The 21,147-nt window shown below is 34.6% G+C and overlaps 1 protein-coding gene across 10 annotated transcripts in view; it reads left to right on the forward strand.

Annotated features, from left to right (window-relative positions):
• Positions 1 to 21,147, forward strand: part of EPB41L2 (erythrocyte membrane protein band 4.1 like 2) — a 114,454-nt gene that overhangs the window by 61,033 nt on the left and 32,274 nt on the right. For all 10 annotated transcript variants that reach the window (XM_062572547.1, XM_062572555.1, XM_062572545.1 and 7 more), the window contains 5 exons: positions 6,378 to 6,482; positions 11,494 to 11,536; positions 17,607 to 17,682; positions 19,559 to 19,777; positions 20,998 to 21,085. In XM_062572547.1, coding sequence (XP_062428531.1) covers positions 6,378 to 6,482; positions 11,494 to 11,536; positions 17,607 to 17,682; positions 19,559 to 19,777; positions 20,998 to 21,085 — 531 coding nt within the window. The remainder of the gene's footprint in view (positions 1 to 6,377; positions 6,483 to 11,493; positions 11,537 to 17,606; positions 17,683 to 19,558; positions 19,778 to 20,997; positions 21,086 to 21,147) is intronic.

Consider the following 21,147-nt stretch of genomic DNA (forward strand, 5'->3'; position numbering starts at 1 on the left):
TAAAATTAATCTGGCACAACTTCGGCATAAAAAGCCGTATCTCTCTCAGCATCTATATAGAGTCAAAGCACTTTCTTTTGGCATGGATGTATTTGTAGCTGACATGCAGATTGTATCGAGCTATTTCAGAATAAATTAAATCCTAATTATTTTGATCTCTGCACCCGTATTAAACTATTAATAGGTCTTGTAAAGCTAGTTCCTCTCTGTGCCTTATCTTTAATACGTTATCTGTTGGTGTGTGCCACAGAGAAGAAATTGTGAGAAGTTGCTTGGTGAGAAAAAAAGCTTTAACTGTTTGAGAAATAGACTTGTATCTGAGGTTGTTTATGAAAAATTCAAAATATTTCATTCTTAGGGCAAATCAACATGCTTTTCTATGATCTAGAGAAATCTCTGCAAATGACTGTAATTTGATGCTGTTATTTCATAGTTCAAATTTGCCATCAAATGCTGCTGTTGGAGTACATTTGTACTGTCTTTGTTCTTTGCCACTTTGTTTTGTATATTCATAATTGCTATAAGTTCTTTGTAGCTGACTGGTGATGTTTAACAAAAAGTGCTTTTTTACTTGTTTTTGCATGCCTTTCTAATTGCTCAGGGCATACCTGTCATGGTAGATGTTTGACTTCTTAGGTAAAACACATCTCGGATATATTTCTCTTATTGAAAGTTACTTTGTAAATTAATTTATTACATCAGAAAAGAATCTGTTTGTACTTTTGCCCTCGGGACTCTTTATTTTGCCTTAATAGGTCTTTCTGACTGATGTCAACTTGCCAGTTGGAACTGTGCATGTTGAGTCAATAATTCTTTTTCTACGGTACTGTTTAAACAGGTATTTCAACTTTTTTAGTGGTACTTTCCTTCTATTTATTCTTGTCTAGTTTTATACTTTTATTATAGAATCATGGAATCATAGAATCAGTAAGGTTGGAAGGGACCTCTGGAGATCATCTAGTCCAACCTTCCTGCTCAAGCAGGGTCACCTAGAGCAGGTTGCACAGGGTTGCGTCCAGGCAGACCTTGAAGATCTCCAGAGCAGGAGACTCCACAACCTCTCTGGGCAACCTGTGCCAGTGCTCCGTCACTCTCACAGGGAAGAAATTCCCCCTCACGGTCAGGCAGAACTTCCTGTGCTTCAATTTCTGCCCTTTGCCTCTTGTCCTGTCACATGGGACATCTGAAAAGAGTCTGGCCCCTTCCCCTTGACACCCTCCTATTACTACTTTTAAATAGAAGCAAATTTGAAGGACTTCTGTTTCATTGATAAAATTTCTCCAGATTTGCTTATCTGAATGCTAGCGTAGATGCATCAGCTAAAGTATGTCTCTGTCATCAATTTATCAGTTTGTACTGGATAATTAGTAAAAATGTGTCTTTCTGGTTGCTCTGCATCTTAACAATTTGCTCTGAGAAATTTAAAGTTTTGTGCGAGTAATGTTCTGCCATTACAAGCTTTGATACCAGATGCTCTTCAAACTTGTTTTTTTTGGGGGGAGAGGAACTAGGAGGTTTCATAAGGAATCAAAATAACCTCCGATAAAAGATTGTGTTCAAGGCTTTTAACTTTTAGTCTAAAATGCAAAATGTTGCTTAAACCCAGAAAATAATTTTTAACTCCGTAATGTTTCATGTTAATGAAATTAATTGGTTTTCTACATCCTATAATTTAAAATTTTTCCAAACATGCTTACCTCTAAGAAATTTCCAAAGAATATACTAAGAGATGAGTTAAGTGTACACAATATATGCATACATGGAGAACATTAGCAGTTAATTCACTTAATTTATTTTAATGACAAAACTTTGTAACTCTCAGTAATGATAACATTGTGTATCCTTAAACTCATCATTGTAATGTGTGCGTGTGTGTGCATGACTGGAGATGAGGAAGGAGTTTCAGTAGTTCATCTTCTGGAGGAGCATGACTTCAAACAACTTTCACAGGCTAGAACTCCTTTAGTAACTTTAAAGAAAGTGATAAAAGGTAATTGAAAGTGAGTTAAGTTCATTGGTAAGGATAGCATGTTAATGTGTCAAAGAGACTTGACAAAGTGTGAGAGGGTGAAAGATGTCTAATGGAAACACAGCTAAAGGATAAAAAGCCCCTTAGTTTCATGATCCAATATTGTAGTATTTGTGAGATGTAATAGTTGTGGAGTTCTAGTAAGTCAAGTAAGCAGAGTGTTGTAATGCTTGTGATTGGTTTCTAGGAACTTTTTGTTTTGTTTTTAAGCACAGTAAATACTACATAATTTTGACCAGCTCCCTTTTATGATAATTATCTGTGAGAGGAGGTATAAGTTCTTATTCTTCTAGGATGACCTACATACTACTTTTGCTTTCAGGAGGGAAAAAAAACTCTTGTTCTGTTGTTTCTTGAGTAGTTGAAGGGAACTTTTGTGATTAAATTTGGAATTTATAATATTTTTTTCCAGTTTTCTGTTTTAAATCTGAGTTTTAGTAGAGAATAACCCAGATTCAATAAAATGTGTGTTAACTGTGTGGCCACTAGTTAGAAGCAAATGAAGATCCTATTGGATTTGTTTTAATACACTCAGCCAATTATCTAATTAAATATTTATAACAAAAGGCATTTAAAGGATGCCTGCATGGCTGTATTTTATGCACGTATGAACAACTGAAATACATTGAAGTTGACATGGCTACTTAGTGCGCTAATCTGAAGTAAAATACGCTTTTGCTTAATACAAGGTTAAGATCGAATTTTTGAAATACCTTAATTAAGAAAAGTCTGTCAGAACTTGCTAAGAAACAAATGTTAAAATAATTGTGAGGTTTTATTTGCAAATCTTAATTTTCTAACTTCTCAAATGTGCGGGGGGGGCATGTGTTAGTCTAAATGCCAACTTGAAATTGGTAATGGAATAACCTTGATTGTGTACGTTCTTTCTGTGCTTTCATTTAAAGAAAAAGCTAATCTGGGGGCAAAATAGAATACTGCTGTTCTGAGTACTGCATCGTTTTAAATTACAGGCTATGCGAGTCAGTCCTCCCTCCTTGAGCCTCTCTGTTCAGCTGGGCTGTAAGGGTCCTAGAGGCTGAATTGGGGCTTTCCCTTTTGCTGCCTTGACAGATTTAGAATCTGGGAGAAGGAGATTTCATCGTATTCGATGCTACCTTGGGGCTGTGATCAGAGAAAGCAAGCTACTTAGTGTGGAAGGGAAGAAAGGGAAGATTGACCCAGAGGAAAGAGATTTGAGGAAATCAAATGTGAGGAAGTAGAAGCAAAGGAAAGAAAGTGGACAAAAGTGTAGAGAGGAAGCAAGGAAGAGATGGAAATAAAACTGGATTTAATTTTTGATTTCTGTAGAAGTTTGTCCTAACTCCTGCTGTTTTGGTGTTGCCATGAAACAGTTGTGAAAACCCATATGCACCTCGTGCTTATTCAACCTCTTGCTGTTACAAACCACTCACACTGAGTAATCCGTATCAGGGCTTTTAGACCTACTGATGACCATAGCTGGAAATCAACATATCTTCTTTCAAATGAAATGAAAGCTTTTTCATTTATTTTTGAAAGCAAATTTCTAAAATGGCTATTTTCATTAGGCTGCAGTGAGCATCTCCCTCATTTTATGCAACTTGGACACCTTGCAAATTTTGTGGTAATGAAATAGTATTTTTTTTCTATTGTACAATCCCCATGCTACCACGTTTATTCATAGGAATGAGTATTTGGATATTCTAGTAAGAATAGGCAAATTGTAAATAAAGTTTTATAGATTCAAATAAAAACTAAAATAATCTTATGTTACCTTCTCATACATGATCATTTTATATGTTACTTCTTGAATTCTGGTCCCAGAAGTGAACAAGTTTTACTGTGTGTATGTATAAAAATGTGAGTATGTACATATATGTGTACCTGCATGCATACAGTTAGTGAGGATCACTTAACACTAGGTTGTAACTATTACTTGATATGTCAATGAATTGGTAGAAAAAGTAGAATCTAATTTGAGAGTAATACTGAAGTGTGCTTACCATGATATTGTATTCTTGCAGTTCCCTGCTGTTTTAATGAATACTTTTTAATTTCTTGAACTTCTGGATCATAGCAATCTTTTCTATGCAACTAAAGGGTAAAATTTTTGCAAGTGCCAAACAGACTTAATATTCCCAATTCCCTTTTTGTAAACTGACTCAGACTTCCAAGCTCTAGTAACTTTCTGCGTTTCTTAGGCTGCTAAACATATTTTTTTTGTTTGTAAATGTGTCTTCTGAAAATTTTCCTCTTCTCTTCAGAACTGTAATGCCTTCTGAGCAATGCAACCTTGAATAAAGCAAGCTTTGAATTCTTAGGGAAGAACAAAAAAACAATGCCTTCCCTATTTGCTCTGCGCATACCTTCTTTTCTCTCCCCTTCACTGTACAGCGCAGCTCGGAGCTGCGGTGAAGCACGCCGCTGAGGCGCATTGCAGCGCCCCGTCCCTGTCTGCCAGGCACAATGACCCCAGTGTGGCCAGGGCCTACACACGGGCCGCCGATGGCGGGTCTGTGGAATTGCAGCAGCGTGTGGCATCTCCTGAAATCTGTAGGGTAAGCAAATACAAAAATTCTTTTGAACGGCCTGCCTTCCAGAAATGCCATGTTGTCGCCTCATTGATAAATGCCACAAATAGCAGCACCATCATGTAGGACTCGGCTCAAAATGTGACACTACGTGCCATTCACGTTCCAGCAATGGCCTGTATTCTAACTGTGGAGAGAAATTCCGGTCTTCCCCACCCCTGATTATATATTGTGAACTCTCTGGTCGAAACTGCATTTTGTCCCTTGCCAGCTGCCATCTCCAGTACAACAAATCCTTTCCCCAAAATCTGGCACTCAGAAATAGCACATAGGCCTGCTTTTAATTAGCAGCAATAGGAAGAGATGGGATAACCTTGTTTACATTACCGCTTACTGGTACAGGAAAGACGGATAAAACTTTTAATTGCAGTTTGCTTTGACTGTAATACTTCGAGCAACAGAAAGCAGCCTGTTGAGGAGTGTCTGCTAAAAAGATGATCTGCCTTTCATTGCTGTTACAAAGTAGCTGACTAAGTTGTGGAAACTAACATCAAATAAACATGTGATCGTCTTTTTTTTTTTTTTTTTCCCATTAATGACTACATAGAAATTATTTTTAGGCAGACTAGACTTCTGTAAGACTTGCTTCTATTTTGGAGGATCTGATGAATGGTTTAGTTGCTGTGAGAGCTCACGCATCCACAGATGGGCATCCCCCTCTTTGTGTTATTTCTGCCTCAAAACCTCTGCAATATTGACTGTTAGACATGAATAACTTATGTTCTGAATGAGAAATGGGAGGGAGGTTATAACTTTTTTGATGTGTTTTCTTTTTTGACTTAAAAATAAGCAATAAGAAGCAAAATTCACCATGACAGTACTCCATTGTGTGGAGTTTTAGATCAGGTAGTTCATTTCCCAGACTCTGATCACCTAACTTTTGGTGGTGTACTTGCTCTGTCGGTTTCTCAAAGACACTGTAGTGGTGCTTTGGCTTTCGTGGGACTTCTTATCACATGATTTGTAAAAGCAGTTGAAGGTATGCCAAAATGCAGCAGTTTACAGAAGTTAACACTTCAGGAAACATCAATTTCTAGAATGTGTTAATGTAGAAAAAGTTGGCTCAGCATGAAGTCTTCATCTAACTTAAAAATAAGGATGCAGGAAAAACTAAACTAAGGACTATATAGCAACATTGAATGTTGTGAAATTCTGAAGTAATATTTTCTTTAAAATTCTTATGCTTTTTCTAAAGAAGAGAAAATAGATAATGGACAAACAGGACTCATTACAACATGGTTTTCCTCTGCTGCAAGAGGACAATCTCACTAAGAACTGACACCAACCTGTATCATGATGGTCATTTTCCCTGTTCAGAATCCTTTTAGCAGTTTTTCTGAAGGCAGTAAATAATCTTTTCTCTATAAATGTTTATTCATAAATATGCTGATATCCTCTTTGAGATAAAAGCGATAAAACTTTTTACAGTTATGACATTTTATAAAGTAGTTTTGAAGCACATTTCTGGTTCTGCACATGTGATTTAGTTAGTTTCTTGCCACTTGAGTTGTGTAAAAATAGTACAGTTTTACCTATGCATTCAAGTCAATTTTTTATAAATTTTCACCAAAAAAAAGTTTCAGTGATACATGTAAATATGTATATATATCCCCCAAAATATTGTAAGCAGTGTATCATAAGAAAGCCTTATGTCTTATTGATATTTAAAATTTTCCTAATATTTTCTAATTACTGCACTCTTTGTTGTGCAATCTGTTTTGTCAACTGAATGTGTTCATACAATTGAGCATTTACTAACAATACTTTTCATTTTTCAGAAAAGGGCAAAAGGCCAGCTACTGTTCGACAGAGTATGTGAACATCTCAATTTACTGGAAAAAGACTATTTTGGTCTGTTGTTTTATGAGAATTCCGATCAGAAGGTAAGCCTGTGGGGTTGTTCTTGGGTTTTTTGTTTGGTCTGAGTTTTTTGGTTTTGATATTTTCGTGTTGTTAGTGACTCAGATAGTTTCGTTAGGGAGACTGCATTAAATGTGTACTGTTAAAAATGTTTGAATAAACTCTCAATGTCAGTGTAAGTCTGCTATAAGCTTGCAATGTGTGTGAGATACTGTCATTTATGGAAAGATAACAATGTGCCCATTTATTGCTTCAGAGCAGGGTAATGTTTTAACATACCTGCAGTTTTGTGGAACCAAGTATTTGCTAGGCTTTATTTTGGCATGATAAAATAATATGCACCTGTGGTAGTGAAATAAATTTAACTAATGTCTTTGCCTTAATAGTCTGGCAACTTCCTAAAAGTCTGAACCAAAAAAAAAAAAAAAAAAAAAATTGATCTTCTACTGACTTTCCAGTAGTTTTCCTGCCTTGTTCTATGTTTGTGTAATAATGCTCTGAAAAAGAAGTGTGCAGGAAATCTTGGCTATAACTCTGTAACTAATAGGTCTTATAGTTCTTTTTCCCATTAATTTTAAGCTTAAAGAAAATATTGTCATCTTGTAAAGATGAGACAGGAGCTAGCTCATTGCCAGTATTGGAGGCTTGATTTAGAAGGACTTGGTTTAGAAGAGGTGTTTTTATATGACCACATTCAAATAGGATTTTAAGTACCTTTTGCTAGTATATTTTGGCCTTCTTTTGCACTTGTTTACAAAGTAGATTGTCAAGCACACCTGGATTGCTGAGATGAGGAAAAATCCTGAAGTCAGTTGATTTGCATTCATTCCCCTAATTACTAGAGCCAGTTTAACTTTTCACAATGTCCATGATTAGTTATGGACCAGCTGTCACTGCGCACAAACTGAAGATACACCTGCTGTCATCTCTTTTTCCATCATAAAAAAAAAGAAATAAATAACATTTGCAAGTTGAAGTGGAAAAAATCATAATATTTCAATATCTCTGTTGTGGCAGGAAACATCATTGTATTAGTAGTCGGTATAGAAGGCTTTGCTTTTTTACTGTTTATTTCTCCTCATGTCACTTGTGTGTGAAATGAAGTCTAATTTAGTGATTTGTATAAATCTGAAGTTTTTACAGCTTCTATTCAAATAGAATTATTCCCCAGACTGAATTATTTGCTTTACTGCAAATTTGCTGTGAAACATTGAGCAAAATACTTAATTCCTCTGTGTTAAAGATCTCCATATATAAAATGGACATGATGTATTTTTACTTGCATATATTGCTTCTGTAAGCAGCATCATCTCATGAGAGATTTAGCAAAGTTCTAGGACCGTTAGACCGTATCTAGACTGTATCTAACCTACTGTGCAATGCATTGACGGTATTGATAAACTGATGAGAGATAAGGCATGGGGGAAGACAAAGATGAGGAAATTGCAGGTCAGGTGCAAAAAGGCTAAGGAAGACTCAAGACTGTAGTAGGACTTTAACTTAAAAATGAAAAAAAATAGTTTGGGAGTTTTCTGGGATTTTAATAGATAAAAGGAATTCTTAGACTTCTCAGAACTTGACAGATTGTTTGAGACACTGATCAAGCATTATTTGCTTTCGCTAATCTTGGTGCATGCATGGACCACCTGCAACCAGTTTTCTGTTTTTCTACTGTGATGGTTACTCTAATAGAATGTAAGTAAAATTGTTTTGGCAAACCAAATATAAAATTAAGAGGTTTTCAAATCATATTTCAGAATTTTAAAGCTGTTTATTAAAGATAGTTTTGTTTTTGCTCTTAAATGCTTAAAACTATCACCTGACAGTATTAGAAAAATTCTAAAGATCATAAAGTGACAGAAAATTAGAAAAAGAGTAAATTAGCAGAAATTGATCTTGCTTGTATAAACCATTTACAGTAATAACTCTTCCTTTTGGATGGTTGGCTGATTAGTTGGATTCAGCAATTTCTACCAAAAAAAAAAAAAAAAAAAAAAAAGTTTGGAGACCTGGAATTTTAACTGATTTTTAGAAGCTAGCCTCTGTTCAGCTTTCTGTATTAAGATTATTTGAATTGTTTTTCATCTCAGCACCAGTTTTCTAATGCATTTTTGTGTGTGTGTGCTGTGACTGTTGCCTTCTCAGATTAAAATGCCACGAATCTCTGACCTCCAGCCTAGTCAGTACTGAATGCTGATGAATGGTATCATGTTTTTTTTCCCTCCTTGTGTACTCATTACAGCCAGCTGTTTATGAGCCAGCTGTTGTACTAGAGTGCAGCTGTGGGGTGTGGAAACTGAATACCAGGCACACTTTTGAATTAGAGTTGCTCTCTAACACGCAATCAGGGTACCATTGGAGGGACGAATCCTATTAACTTTTCCATATCAGTGATCTGTACAGCTGGGAGAGAAGTATTGTCTCATCAAACCAGACTGACTTCATTAGCTTTAAAACACATTTTAAAGCTATTCAAGTGAAATTACTCATTTGTGAGTGAAGTGCAATGAAATCACTATCTAAGCTTTAAACAAATAATTTTAGCATTTGTAAAACTGGCGGGGCGGGGAGAGGATAAATCACTAAAGTTCATAAAAGGTTTCTTTCACACTGTACTTGGTCTGCAGAAGCATTGGAAAAGTTGTGCTCCAATGTTCTGGGCACCAGCTGGAAATGCTACTTTTCTGAATTTGTACAAAATACTTTTGTCCTGATAGAGAACATTTTGTTCTCTGAGAATTCATTACTTTGTCTCATCTTCAACCTTATTGTTTTACAAATTTAACAGATTTTTTTTCCCTATTGGAGCAAAATAGTGTGCATACACTGGACTCTTTCAATAGTGTTTAGTTTATCCATAACAAAGGGCACAGATACAAAAAAAAAAAAAAAAATAAATAAATAAATAAAACAACTGTAATTATGCATGTAAATGGAATATAAATACCTGATTTTATTTGACGAAGCAGTGATGAAATTTGTTGTTGGCGAAGTCTGCTTCCAATAAGCTAATTCGAGGTTCAGAAACATAGAAAATCAACTATATAACTTCTATAAAGAAAGAATTATTCTTCTCATTTTGTAGCATGTTCTGCATTGTGTATTCTTTTGTCCTGCTTGATAATGATAAAAGATAAGGTGCTGAAAGTCACACATACATGGTTATGCATCCTAGTTTTCAGCTATAGTTGTGCCATACTGTATCTTACACTTCCTTTAATTATCTAAAATGTAAAGGTATTACTAAGGTATTTCTAGTTATCTAACTATGGCTTTCTAACTGGAAATTTTAGTTGATACTGTAGTTGAAATGGGTCTCAGCTAAAATTATTTGAAGACTTCTCTTGACTTCCAAGGCCTTTCTGTGTCAAATTATCTTCCAACAGATAATTTTCCTGCTTTAAGTAGACTTAAATGATAGCTGGATTTTTTTGAGAAGTGTTTTGTATCTCTTCTTACGTAATGATGTTATGGCTGTGTAGCTCTGGAAAAATTATAATAGCTATGAAATGTAGAAGCTGCAGGCTTTTTAAAGCAGAAAAATATGGAATTATTCTTTTTTTACTTAGATGTACAAATATATTTTTAGTTTAATTTGTAAATAATATTTGTATAATGTAGACATGCGGCATTAGTGACAAAATTAGCTTGGATCTAAGTCATTTACAACAGGGAACTTAATACGTGGAGTTGTACTGATAAAGCCCCATCCTTTACCAGCAGAGATGATTTATGTTAAGGATTTGCACTGAGACAAAACTATCAAATAGTTGCATGTTCTCCTCATCCATACGGGCCCATAGAACTGCAGTCTAGCATATTTTTTCTCCTCAAAATTTAACTGAGTGGAAAAGACTGTAGAGATATGATATTGGAAAACAGTTGCCAAAGTCTAGTTTGGCACCACAAAGTGAAAAGTGAGATCTTACCTAAAGGAACTGGCTATTGTTAGGCAGGAAACATTGTTAAGAGGTTCCTATTTGGCAACATTTGTGCTGGCGCCAAGGTCCCTTCTAGCTTTAAAGCTGCTAATATGTGCAGTGCATTGTGGAAATGCAAATATAGAAGTTACTTGCTACTCTTCCCTACTTTGTGTATCTCTGTTCTTGAAATACAGTTTGTAAGCAGAGCTTAGTCTGTGTGTGTTCCATGTGTATGTTTGTGTATGCGTGTCTGGTTATTGGAAACAAGCGTATAAAACTGCATAAATTTTCAGTAACTGCAATTGAAAGGCCAATGTTTCTAGTATTTTACTCATTCTTTTAAATAACATTTATAAAAGTAAACAAGTTCACTTGAATTACTGATGAATAAAGCTTACTGATTTCTCAGTCTCATTTCCCAAAATTGTATTTTTGGATGATCAGTCACAAAAATAAAAAAAACCTCTTTAACTGAAATGCTAAGAGCTACTTGTATTTTTGGTGTTGAGAAACAACAAATATGAAAAAAGACAACTTTATTTACATTCCCTTAAGTAAAGTGAACATCTAGACTTGAACCTTACTTATGTATCAATGTTGACCTCATGCTTGTTCAGAGAGAATTTTGAGGTAGGTCAGGAAAAAAAAAAAAAGTTTGATTAGTTTTTTTCCCAAGCCCTTTTGAGTGCTATCAGAGTAAAAATATACATACAATTGAGGGGAGAAATAAATTTCTGGACATCAAGAGAAATCTCATCTTCAGTAATTTCTGAGATCAGGTAGCCATTTCTCTAAATAGCTGCTTTTGTCAATAGAAGGAGTCCATGAGAAAATGGCATTTGTCAAATGTAATTTGCTACAAGAAATTCACTGGAAGACTATCCAGTTTTCAGTATTACAGAGCATAGTCTCTGTAATAAGACAACCATGAATTATTACATAGTTTGAATTATGTGCACGTGGAGGCAGACCTAGTAGCACATGTTTAATTTTGGGATTCTCTGGGCTGTTGTAAAGTAGAACGGATGTCAGAACAATACAAGCTTTAACTTAGATGTAAGCAGTTACATCACTATCTTCAGTCTGAAATGATTTCATTTTTTTTCCCCAGAACTGGCTAGATCCTTCAAAGGAAATTAAGAGACAAATTCGAAGTAAGTACTTCTGTATTCAGATATTTTTTTTTTTTTTTTTTTTTGCACAGAAATACTTTTTCCTAAAGTTAGCCCTGATAATGACTTAATTGTCTACTTAAATCATTAAAAAAATCTCGTATCTGGCAACATGCTCTGCCTTGGACAGAAATAGAAACTTTATTTCCTATCCTAAGAAGGAGAGAAATAATCACTCAGAATTTGTTGTACAGAAGTTAAGTATACTGGCTGCTACCTCCAAAATCTTGCTGTATTGTATATGACTAATCAGTTGATCTTTTTGCTTCATGAAACAACAGGTGTTTGTCAAATTTTGTCTTGATATTGATGTTAGGAAGTGGAGAACATCATCTTGCAAAGATGATTGTAGTCCTCACTGTGGCTCTTGCTAACTTTTAAAGACTCACTGGATTAATATGAAGCTATAAAAAGAGAATCTGTCTTACAAAAAAGTATATATTTTTTTCAAAACTGATATACTTTTTGTGTCTGTCATTTCTACAAAGTCACAACCTCAGACTGCTCCCTACAACTCTTTGTGGACTAAATCCACATGAGATAGCTCTTCTTGCTTATCATATTCAATATACAATGAGTAATATGTTTTAACTCTTTTTAAATAAAACTGTCAAGTTCTTCACTAGCCAGATAGCTTTTGTAGTAAATAGGGGAGTGAATGAAAAGTAAACCTAGGAAATACCAGGAGTTAACAGTCTCAAGGTAGGTGCTAAGAACTGCTGGACAGTCCTTGCTTTATTCAGTTTTGGCCAATCTCCTTTTTTTTGTCTGTTTGTGTCTGTCTTTCGAAACATCCTTTTGTTAGTGCCTGATAGGAAATGTAATTTGGAGGAGAATGCAAAACTTATGAGGAGATAAGATCTATGTGTCTACACTTCCACTTGGATAAATGTATTAATACCTTCAGCATTCTAATATGACTAGTTTGCTTGTACAACAGCATGTTAGATCAAAAAAACCCAGAAAAAAAAATGTCCAGTCCCCAGTGAAGTTACAGTAATGTAAATTTCTTTACTGAAAAAAAAAAAAAATCAGACCTTCCTCAAAATAATAAGGGGTTCATTAACTGGAAAGGTTCAAAGAAGCAGAATTAATACCACTACCATTTTTTGAAAAATGCGGGGGTATTAACCATTGTAAAGAATCTTTCAGTTACAGCTGCTCCCACTGGGTCGTATGCCCAAAGCAAGTTCAAAGTCCATTTCTTAAGTAACTTATTCTGTGTGTGTGTGTTGGAAGTGTAAAAGCCAACAGTAACTATTCCTTTAATAAACTTTTATTAAAGGTTTTCAAATATTTCTTTAATGAAATACTCTAAAATTCTGTATTATTTTAATAGAAAATAAGATTCTTTTATTAAAATTACAGGCATTGTAATTTCTCCTTCAGCATAAATGTCGGTTCTTCAGTAAATATCTATTAGTTGTCAAAGCATACAGGCTAAAGACACTTTTGGTTAATATTTGTAAAAAGATTGAGGTTGTTAAATCTTTTCTGTCATTTTCATCTCTATTGATTTGCATGCTATGCAGTGTAGAAAGAAGTGTCATGAAGCTAAAGAGTGAGAACTGTCCAGAAATTTTTCTGGATGTACTTACGTAACGGTTTTTAAAAAATATTAATATAATGTACTACAAAAATATTTTAATTATATCCGACTTCATTATAGAGTGAGTTATCTTTCTATTTGCACAAACTTTGAAATTATTTTTGGGACACGTCCTTTTTGTTTGTTGTTGTATTTCATGTTCTTCCAAGCAGGAATTAAATTTGTAGGCTTTGTGGAATAGTTCCTTAAATCCAAGTTAATCTTAGTGTGTTAAATCTATTCATTTAGGAATGTTTTTATTAAAAAAAAAATATATTGTGAAAGAAATTTCTATATTGCATATCCTGTGTTGTATATCTGGCAAGAAATGGAGAGGATTTGCATGTTCTGAAGGCTGAATAGACTGCTTTTTTTCATTGTGCACTGTAACCTGGTATGGGATACACTTAACTATTTTTGCTATTCAAATAACTGTTAAATATATTCACTTATTGTCCTTTGTCAAATAAATACTTAATCAGAAAGATTTTTAAAAGCTCGTTGCTGTACACAGAATACTCTAGTTTAATATTAACTATGTCTGCCTAAGGTAATTGCTCTTAGTTTTTGAACAAATAGGCACCTCTAGGAGGTAACTGATCTCACTATAAAATAGGTGCCGGAGAGGTGAACAAAACCACCCTTTGCAGGCACCTGTTTCTGCTTCCTTCATTGACTCTAAAGGAAGCCAGTAGTGTCTATTGTAGATAATTAAATTTCAGAAGTCTAAGGTTGAATAAAATTATGTCCACTATCATCTGTTTCAGAATTGAAAAAGAGGTAATGGTTATGGTGATAGGAAAGGGGTGAGTTCTTTTTTTAGTAAGGAATTGATAACTGAAGGAGTGAAGCCTGAAAGCCTGACTTGCTTGTTGCTTGATTCAGTTTAATTGTTGACGGATGAGGAGAATATGTGATTCTACAAAAAGTGGATTGGAAAGGATATAGTAGTACAATAGTTAAAGCAGCCTGTGGCAAATCCAGAGATCTAAGTACAAATCTTGCTTTTCATTCACTCTGGACACAGTTCTTTACATCTTTATTGTCAATGGGCATCTAGTCACTCATACTGGAGAACTTAAAAACAGCCTGATGTGATACTGACCTCATCTTTGAGACATACAGCAAACCATTAAAGTAGTCCTAGGTATGTTATGGAGTTGAAATAAGTCTTTGTTTTTGGTTCTATGATATATTCTGCAATAGCACCTAATTATCTTACTGCTCAGGAAAGAGAAGGATATGGAAGGCTAATGATATAATTAAATATGTATATTTTCAAATTAGGCACTAGACCAAATGCTGATAAATGCATAAATAAAATCATGAGTGAATAGTATAACACAATCTGAGAATTTTGCAAGAGAATAGTTGTCATGTAGAAGTTCCTATTATCTCTGTTAATTATAAAGAAAGATTTTGCAATGTAGAGATGTCAGAGTTGGAGCTGAATCTTGTCAGTATGATATAAGGAGGGCTAGACTGAGATTTACAGTTTTGACAAAGTGGACTGAATATGCATATTCCTTATGTCATTCATTTTCTCAAAGCAAAATTTTAGAAGTAGTTTTTTTTTTTTTAATTTTGAGGGGCATTTTTACATCTCCGTATAGTTTCTGTCCTAGTAGCACAGTACTCTAGAAATGTTAGCTAAAGGCATAGAATTATCATGAGTATGAGTCACAAATATGATGAGTAGAGGATACAAAAAGGCTTTACTGGAATAAAAAAACCCACTGGTTTTCCAGTTTGAAAGGGATGAATCATGTTAATTGTATGCTGTTAGTTGGTTATGTTGCATTCTTCTCTAAGAATGTGCCTAAAGTTGTCTTAGAAGCATTTTTGAGGCAACAAACTGGCTAGTAAAATTCATGACATTTCTCTAGCCCATCGAAACAGAGAGCCTTATGAGGGACAGAATACTAAATACGACTTTAAAATCAGATTTGTTTTTTTGTCTTGACCACCAATTCAGAGCACCAGTAACAGTGTGCATTATTATATCAAGACAGTTATTTTTTGCATGCCTCTGTTACATGGCTGTGATTTAAAAGAAAATAGACTGCACACAAACAGTGCAATATACTTGCTACTCTATTTTCAGAGGATAAATGTACTTTCAGTAATCAGGTAGAATACAAGTCTACCAACTGTCCAGAGATTATTTAGTAGAAAATCAACTACAACATTTTATCTAGGGATTAGTTATGAGAATTAGTATGGGCAGACATCTGAAATTTTCAGTCTGTAGATTCAGAGGATTTATGCTCTTTGGGGCTTTTTGTAGCGAATATAAGATATGTGGGTTTTTTGTTTGTTTTGTTTTGTTTTTTGATCAGTGTCCAGGTCTCCTGGTGACTTTACTTTCTGAAAAGTAACTGTAGAACTGCTGAGAAGAAACAGAATGCAGTTAAGCAGGAATTCATCTGTGACTAGTTTAACTGCAACTTAGACTAGGAAAAATGCTTTGTACCATCCTGGAAAACAGGATGACAGCTCTCCCTAAGCAATCTTTACACAGATTTTTTTTGTTGTTCCAATTGTTTTTCTTCATCGGTTGGGTTTAGTCAGTATTAGCAGGATTTCATTAAATAATGCTAGTTCCCTGGGAGATAAATGGTGAAAGTGGGCTAATCAATTATAACTTTATTCTGTTTGCTCATTCTATATGCATTGCTACTAGATACATTTTTTCAGGATATTTTTGTTCTAATTTTGCCTTGCAGTAGATTAGATTACGTAATGAGGCAAATTTTAGCAAATTACTGTGTGCTCAATTGATTACATTAGGCTTTCTCATTTAAGGAGTCCTGCCTTACTTTCTAAGCAAAGCTCTCGCTGTTCTAACAAATTGATAACAGATATATGAAGATGCGCTAGAACCCTCAGCTCTCAAAAGAGAATAGTAGCTTTGCAGCCAGTAGAAAAAAAGGCTCGCATTTAAGCAGAATTTTGCAGAAAATAAAATGTTCCAATGAATAGTTTGATCTAAAATCTGATTTTTTGAAGCTTTGAAATGTGTTAGAAATTTTGATCCAGATAAAGCACCTTTTCACCTTTAACAGCTTTGAACTTTTAAAATATTTTTGTTTGTTTAAGGTTATTTTCTTTTAATGTCAGCACTCTTCCCTAGCGTAATCTTGGAAATGGAACCAGTCAAATCTTTTGTCAAAATGCACATTTTTCAAAGCATGACTTTTTCTGTGTGTAAGACAAGTTTTTAAAATCTTATTTACTGTTCAAAGTTCATTATTAACAAGCTGTATAAAATTATTACCCTTTTTTTAATAGAAGGTTATTTTCAGTAAGTCATTTAACAAAATATTACTTGTATTAGGAGAAGGAGAGGGAGAGAGACAAAAAAGCAAGTTAATTGGTTTGATAATATTTTGGTTTCTTTTCTTTTTTTTTTTTAATCTGTCTTCACTATTTTTGGCTGAACTACATTGTAGTGTTACCTTTATCTTTGGCAAGATACGAAAAAGCTCAACTGTATTTGCTTGGAAACAGCATGCAAAAACAAACATTTAAATAACTTTTTCCCCCTAGTTTAGGATTTTCTATTATGTATGTTTCTCTACATTGCAATAAATCTGTTTTAATTTGGAAAGTTCTGCATTTGTCAAGTTATTAGCACTTTCCAATGAAATATTCTTCTCATGCGTAAAATTCCAATAGTGACAAAGTAATGTTCTAAGAAATTATTTTCATTGTTTTTAAGATTAGAGAGCTATTTTAAAACTAGAAGTATGACTAAAGGCAGCATTTTGTGCTTTATCAAATTATTCTGATTTTAAGCATACTTTTGCTGAAAAGATATAAGTGGGGCCAATAATTCCACAACATTACAATAAAAGCAGATTTAAAGTGTAGTTGCTGTTAAAGCTGCTAAAGGTGTTCTTTTTTAAAATAAATAAAACTAAATGACTTTATTATTCTGAAAAAGGAGGAATGGCTTTTTTTGCCTTCCATACATTCTGTGTAAATATAAACAGTTTACTTCTTTTTTTCCCCCTGTATGCAACACAGTTCATTTTGACATTTCATGTTCACAGTTATTGTACAGTACCTTAAACCTCTCTCAGGTAAAACAGGATAGGAAAGTTAGCCTTGGGGTTTTAGAAATCAGTGCAAACTCATTGCAGACAGTTATTTGTATTTGAAAACAAGATGTCTCAAAGATGTTAAAATATTATGGTAGCTTTCACATTTAAAAACTTTTGATATGTGCATAACTTCTTGTTAATGTTTTACTTTAATTTTAACATTCTAATCTTTCACTATATGAGCTACTGTATAATAATGAAGATAATCTGTGCTTTTTATTAGTAAGTTGTAAAGAGAGGAGAAAACTTTTAAACTTTTTTCTTTAGCAGTTCAGTGATTTTTAAATTTATGTGATTACCTAACATTTTTTGGTAAAGTTCTTTCTTTGCTTAACAATCAGGCATTTCCCATGTTTAGGTTTACCTTGGCTATTCACCTTTAATGTGAAGTTTTATCCTCCTGATCCTTCACAGCTTACTGAAGACATCACCAGGTATGTATAGTTCATGACTTTAAACCTAAAATGTTTTTTGTAGCCTTCAAATTACAAACTTTTTTTTTCTAGTTTCTGGATGCTGTAACAGATTTGACTACTACTGTGGAATACTTACAGATATTCTTTTTTTTCAACTACTTTTTGGAATGGGGAGATGGGAAGAGCCATGGCATGAGAGGCATCTTGAGATAGCTGAAATAAATTCAGTTAGAACAAGAGGCCTTTGCCAAGATCACAAGAAATGACCTGGATAAGCTTATCTTCTGAGTGCTGATTAAAAGTGAATTTGAATAGCTTTTTAAGGGATGAAGCTGTGGTAGCAGCTGCTGCTGGGTACAAGTAAGGGATTTTGGAAAGACATAAAGGGGGCCAACACAAATGGCTAAAGGCAAACTAAAAATTGCAGGAAGAAACCATAGAAAGAGGAATTTAATAATTTGGGATATGATTTCAGGGAGAAGGAAGGAAGAGAAGGTAAGATGAGAATGATCATATTGAAAGAAGACAGTGGCTTATTGTGGGGCTGCTGCTTTAGCATATAGCTGATGGGAGTGTGGAGGTTTGTTTTTAAGAGCAAAGCTTAAGAGGCCCAAAGTACTTTAGTAATTATATAAGTCAAGTCATTGAAAATAGTGTTTTCTACATAAGCGTTAAGTAAATCCTTCGAACATAATGAAACATGAAAAACAAGGTCAACCTTTGTTTTTTAAGGTACCGCTGCATGTGAAGCACCTTCTAAATATCTAAAAAGTACTATTCTAAAACTAATATAAACAATGGGCAGAGTGTACTGAATTGAGACTTTCCTTTTTTTCAACATTTTTGGAAAACTTAAACAGGTAGTTTTGGTTCAGTTAGCTGAGTCCATTGTAGCAGATTATATATCACATCTGCCATCACATCACCTTATACATTGCATATGCATTATACATATGTGATTATATATCACATCTGGTTAGGGTTTTTTTGTTTGTTTTTTAACATAAGATAGCTACGCAAGCCTGTAGTTGATAAATTATTACAAAAAGTCTAAGGCATTTTGTTTTAGTACTCTTGGGAGTTTAAAAGAAGCTATCCATGTTTAATTTGAAAATCATTTTCAGTGAGTCACTTGGTTTTTAAATTGCATGTTTAGCTGATAAAATTTTTGATTATAGCTTAAAGGTAAATTCCTTAAAATTTCAGCCTCATTTCTAAAATTCTGTTAGATTTTAAAATTATAGATTTATAGATTTTTAAATGTATATGTTGTAAGTTATCTATTAACTTGGTGTATGTGGTAGAAAGCTATATGTAGTACTTGAAAGATTAAATTCTAATACCTATACATGCATGATTTAAAGATGATAAATGACAACTGCTGCGCTAATACAAAGTTCTTCTGTGCTTTCTATAACTTGATTAGCAGCTTAGTAGCTTGATTAGCTAGTGAACTGCAGGGAGTACAAAAGTTAGAATTTTAAAGCCAAAGGGAAATTTCAAGGGAAATAATCATCTTGTATTTGTAAACCTTGGATACCTACAAGCTGGAATTTGAAATAAGAGTTCCTAAGTGAGCTTCTGTTACAAGCTAGATGCATGCAGTTTTTTGGTTGGTTGTTTTTTTGTTATTGGCACTGGAAATCAGAGTTCTTCCTCTTTAGACTATTTATGAAAATAACACTCACTCTTAAAAATGTGAAGTCAATCTACTATGTGGCAATAATGCTCAAGAGAATCAGGTGTAATGAATTACTAATTCATTCACTTTTTAAAATCTATTTACGTGGCCACATGTATGTGAAGAAACTGCCATCTTTCCTTTAAATCTTGCCATTAGGAACTCTTTCTCTCTTCTTGTTTTTATTTGGTTTTTTTTTCCTTTATCTTGCAGATATTTCTTGTGCCTGCAGCTTCGTCAGGATATTGCTTCTGGTCGACTGCCATGTTCTTTTGTGACTCATGCCCTCCTTGGTTCATATACTCTGCAGGCTGAACTAGGTGATCATGATCCAGAGGAGCACTGCAGTGATTATATAAATGAATTCCAGTTTGCGCCCAATCAAACTCAAGAAATGGAAGAGAAAGTAGTTGAGCTACACAAAACACATAGGTGTGTCAAGTACAGTGGGACTAAAATAAATCGTCATGCTTTGTCACATTTATGTTGTTTCACCAAATCATAGAACAATTGAGGTTGGAGATCATCTCGGCCAAACCACCTACTCAAGCCAGGTCATCTAGAGCAGGTTTCCCAGGACCATATCCAAACAGCTTTTGAATATCTCTAAGAATGGAGACTCCACAGTCTCCCTGCAAACTGTTCCGGTGTTCAGTCAATCTCACAGAAAAAAAAGGTGTTTTCTTATATTCAGGTGGAACTTCCTTGTTTTGGTTTGTGCCTGTTGCCTCTCATCCTACCACTGAGCACCACCGAGAAGAGTCCGGCTCCATCCCTTTTATACCCTCCCTTCAGATATTTATACACAACAATAAGTTCCACTCTCAGTCTTCTCTTCTCCAGGTTGAACGGTCCCAGCTCTTGCAGCCTTTCCTCATATGAGAGAGGCTCCAGTCCCTTCATCATCTTAGTAACCTTTTGCTGGACTTGGTTCAGGAGTTCCATGTCTCTCTCATATTGGGGAGCCCAGAACTAGACACAGTCTTCCAGATGCAGCCTCACCAAGGCTGAGTAGAGAAGGAGGATTAGTTCCACTGCTTGCTGGCAGTGCTCTTCCTAATGCAGCATGGAAATACCATTGGCCTTCCTGGCCGCAAGGGCAGACTGCTGGCTCGTGGTCAGCTTGTCCACCAGGACCGCCAGGTCATTCTCTGCAGTTATGCTGCCCAGCAGGTCAGCCCCTGGCCTGTACTGGTGCCTGAGTTTTTTCCTTCCTAGGTGCAGAATTGTGCACTTTCTATGTAAATTTCTCTTAAAAGTATGTATAAAACTACTGAAATGAAGTTTATTGTTGCTTTGGAAGTCTTCTGCTAAGTATCTAGAGTCTCTTCCATGTTTTTGGAGAAATTAATTCAGAAATAGTAGCTTCAGTAAATCAGATACCAAATTTAGAGAAAATAGTTGGTTATCCCAGCATATGAATTAGAGTGCTAGACAACATATTATCTACAAATATTTTAGAACAGTAAAGATGGAAATCTCTGCTAAAGGAATATAATATGCTTGGAAGGAACAGTCCCTTTTAGGGAAAGAAGACTATTGCTACCTTGCAAACTAAAGTTTTTCTTCATGTCTGAATTTCAGGTTTTCAGTGAATTCTATTATGTTCAATTATTTTGTCAATTAACTCAAGGCGTATTCAATGGTTTTAGGGGCTTGACTCCAGCACAGGCAGATTCTCAATTCCTGGAAAATGCCAAGAGACTCTCCATGTATGGAGTGGATTTACATCATGCCAAGGTATTAGATTTTTATTCATTTGTTTTAGAGACATAGTCTGATTACTTTATTGAAAATTTGCA

Source organism: Rhea pennata, chromosome 3 (assembly GCF_028389875.1).
Source record: "Rhea pennata isolate bPtePen1 chromosome 3, bPtePen1.pri, whole genome shotgun sequence".
NCBI classification, from domain to species: Eukaryota; Metazoa; Chordata; class Aves; order Rheiformes; family Rheidae; genus Rhea; species Rhea pennata.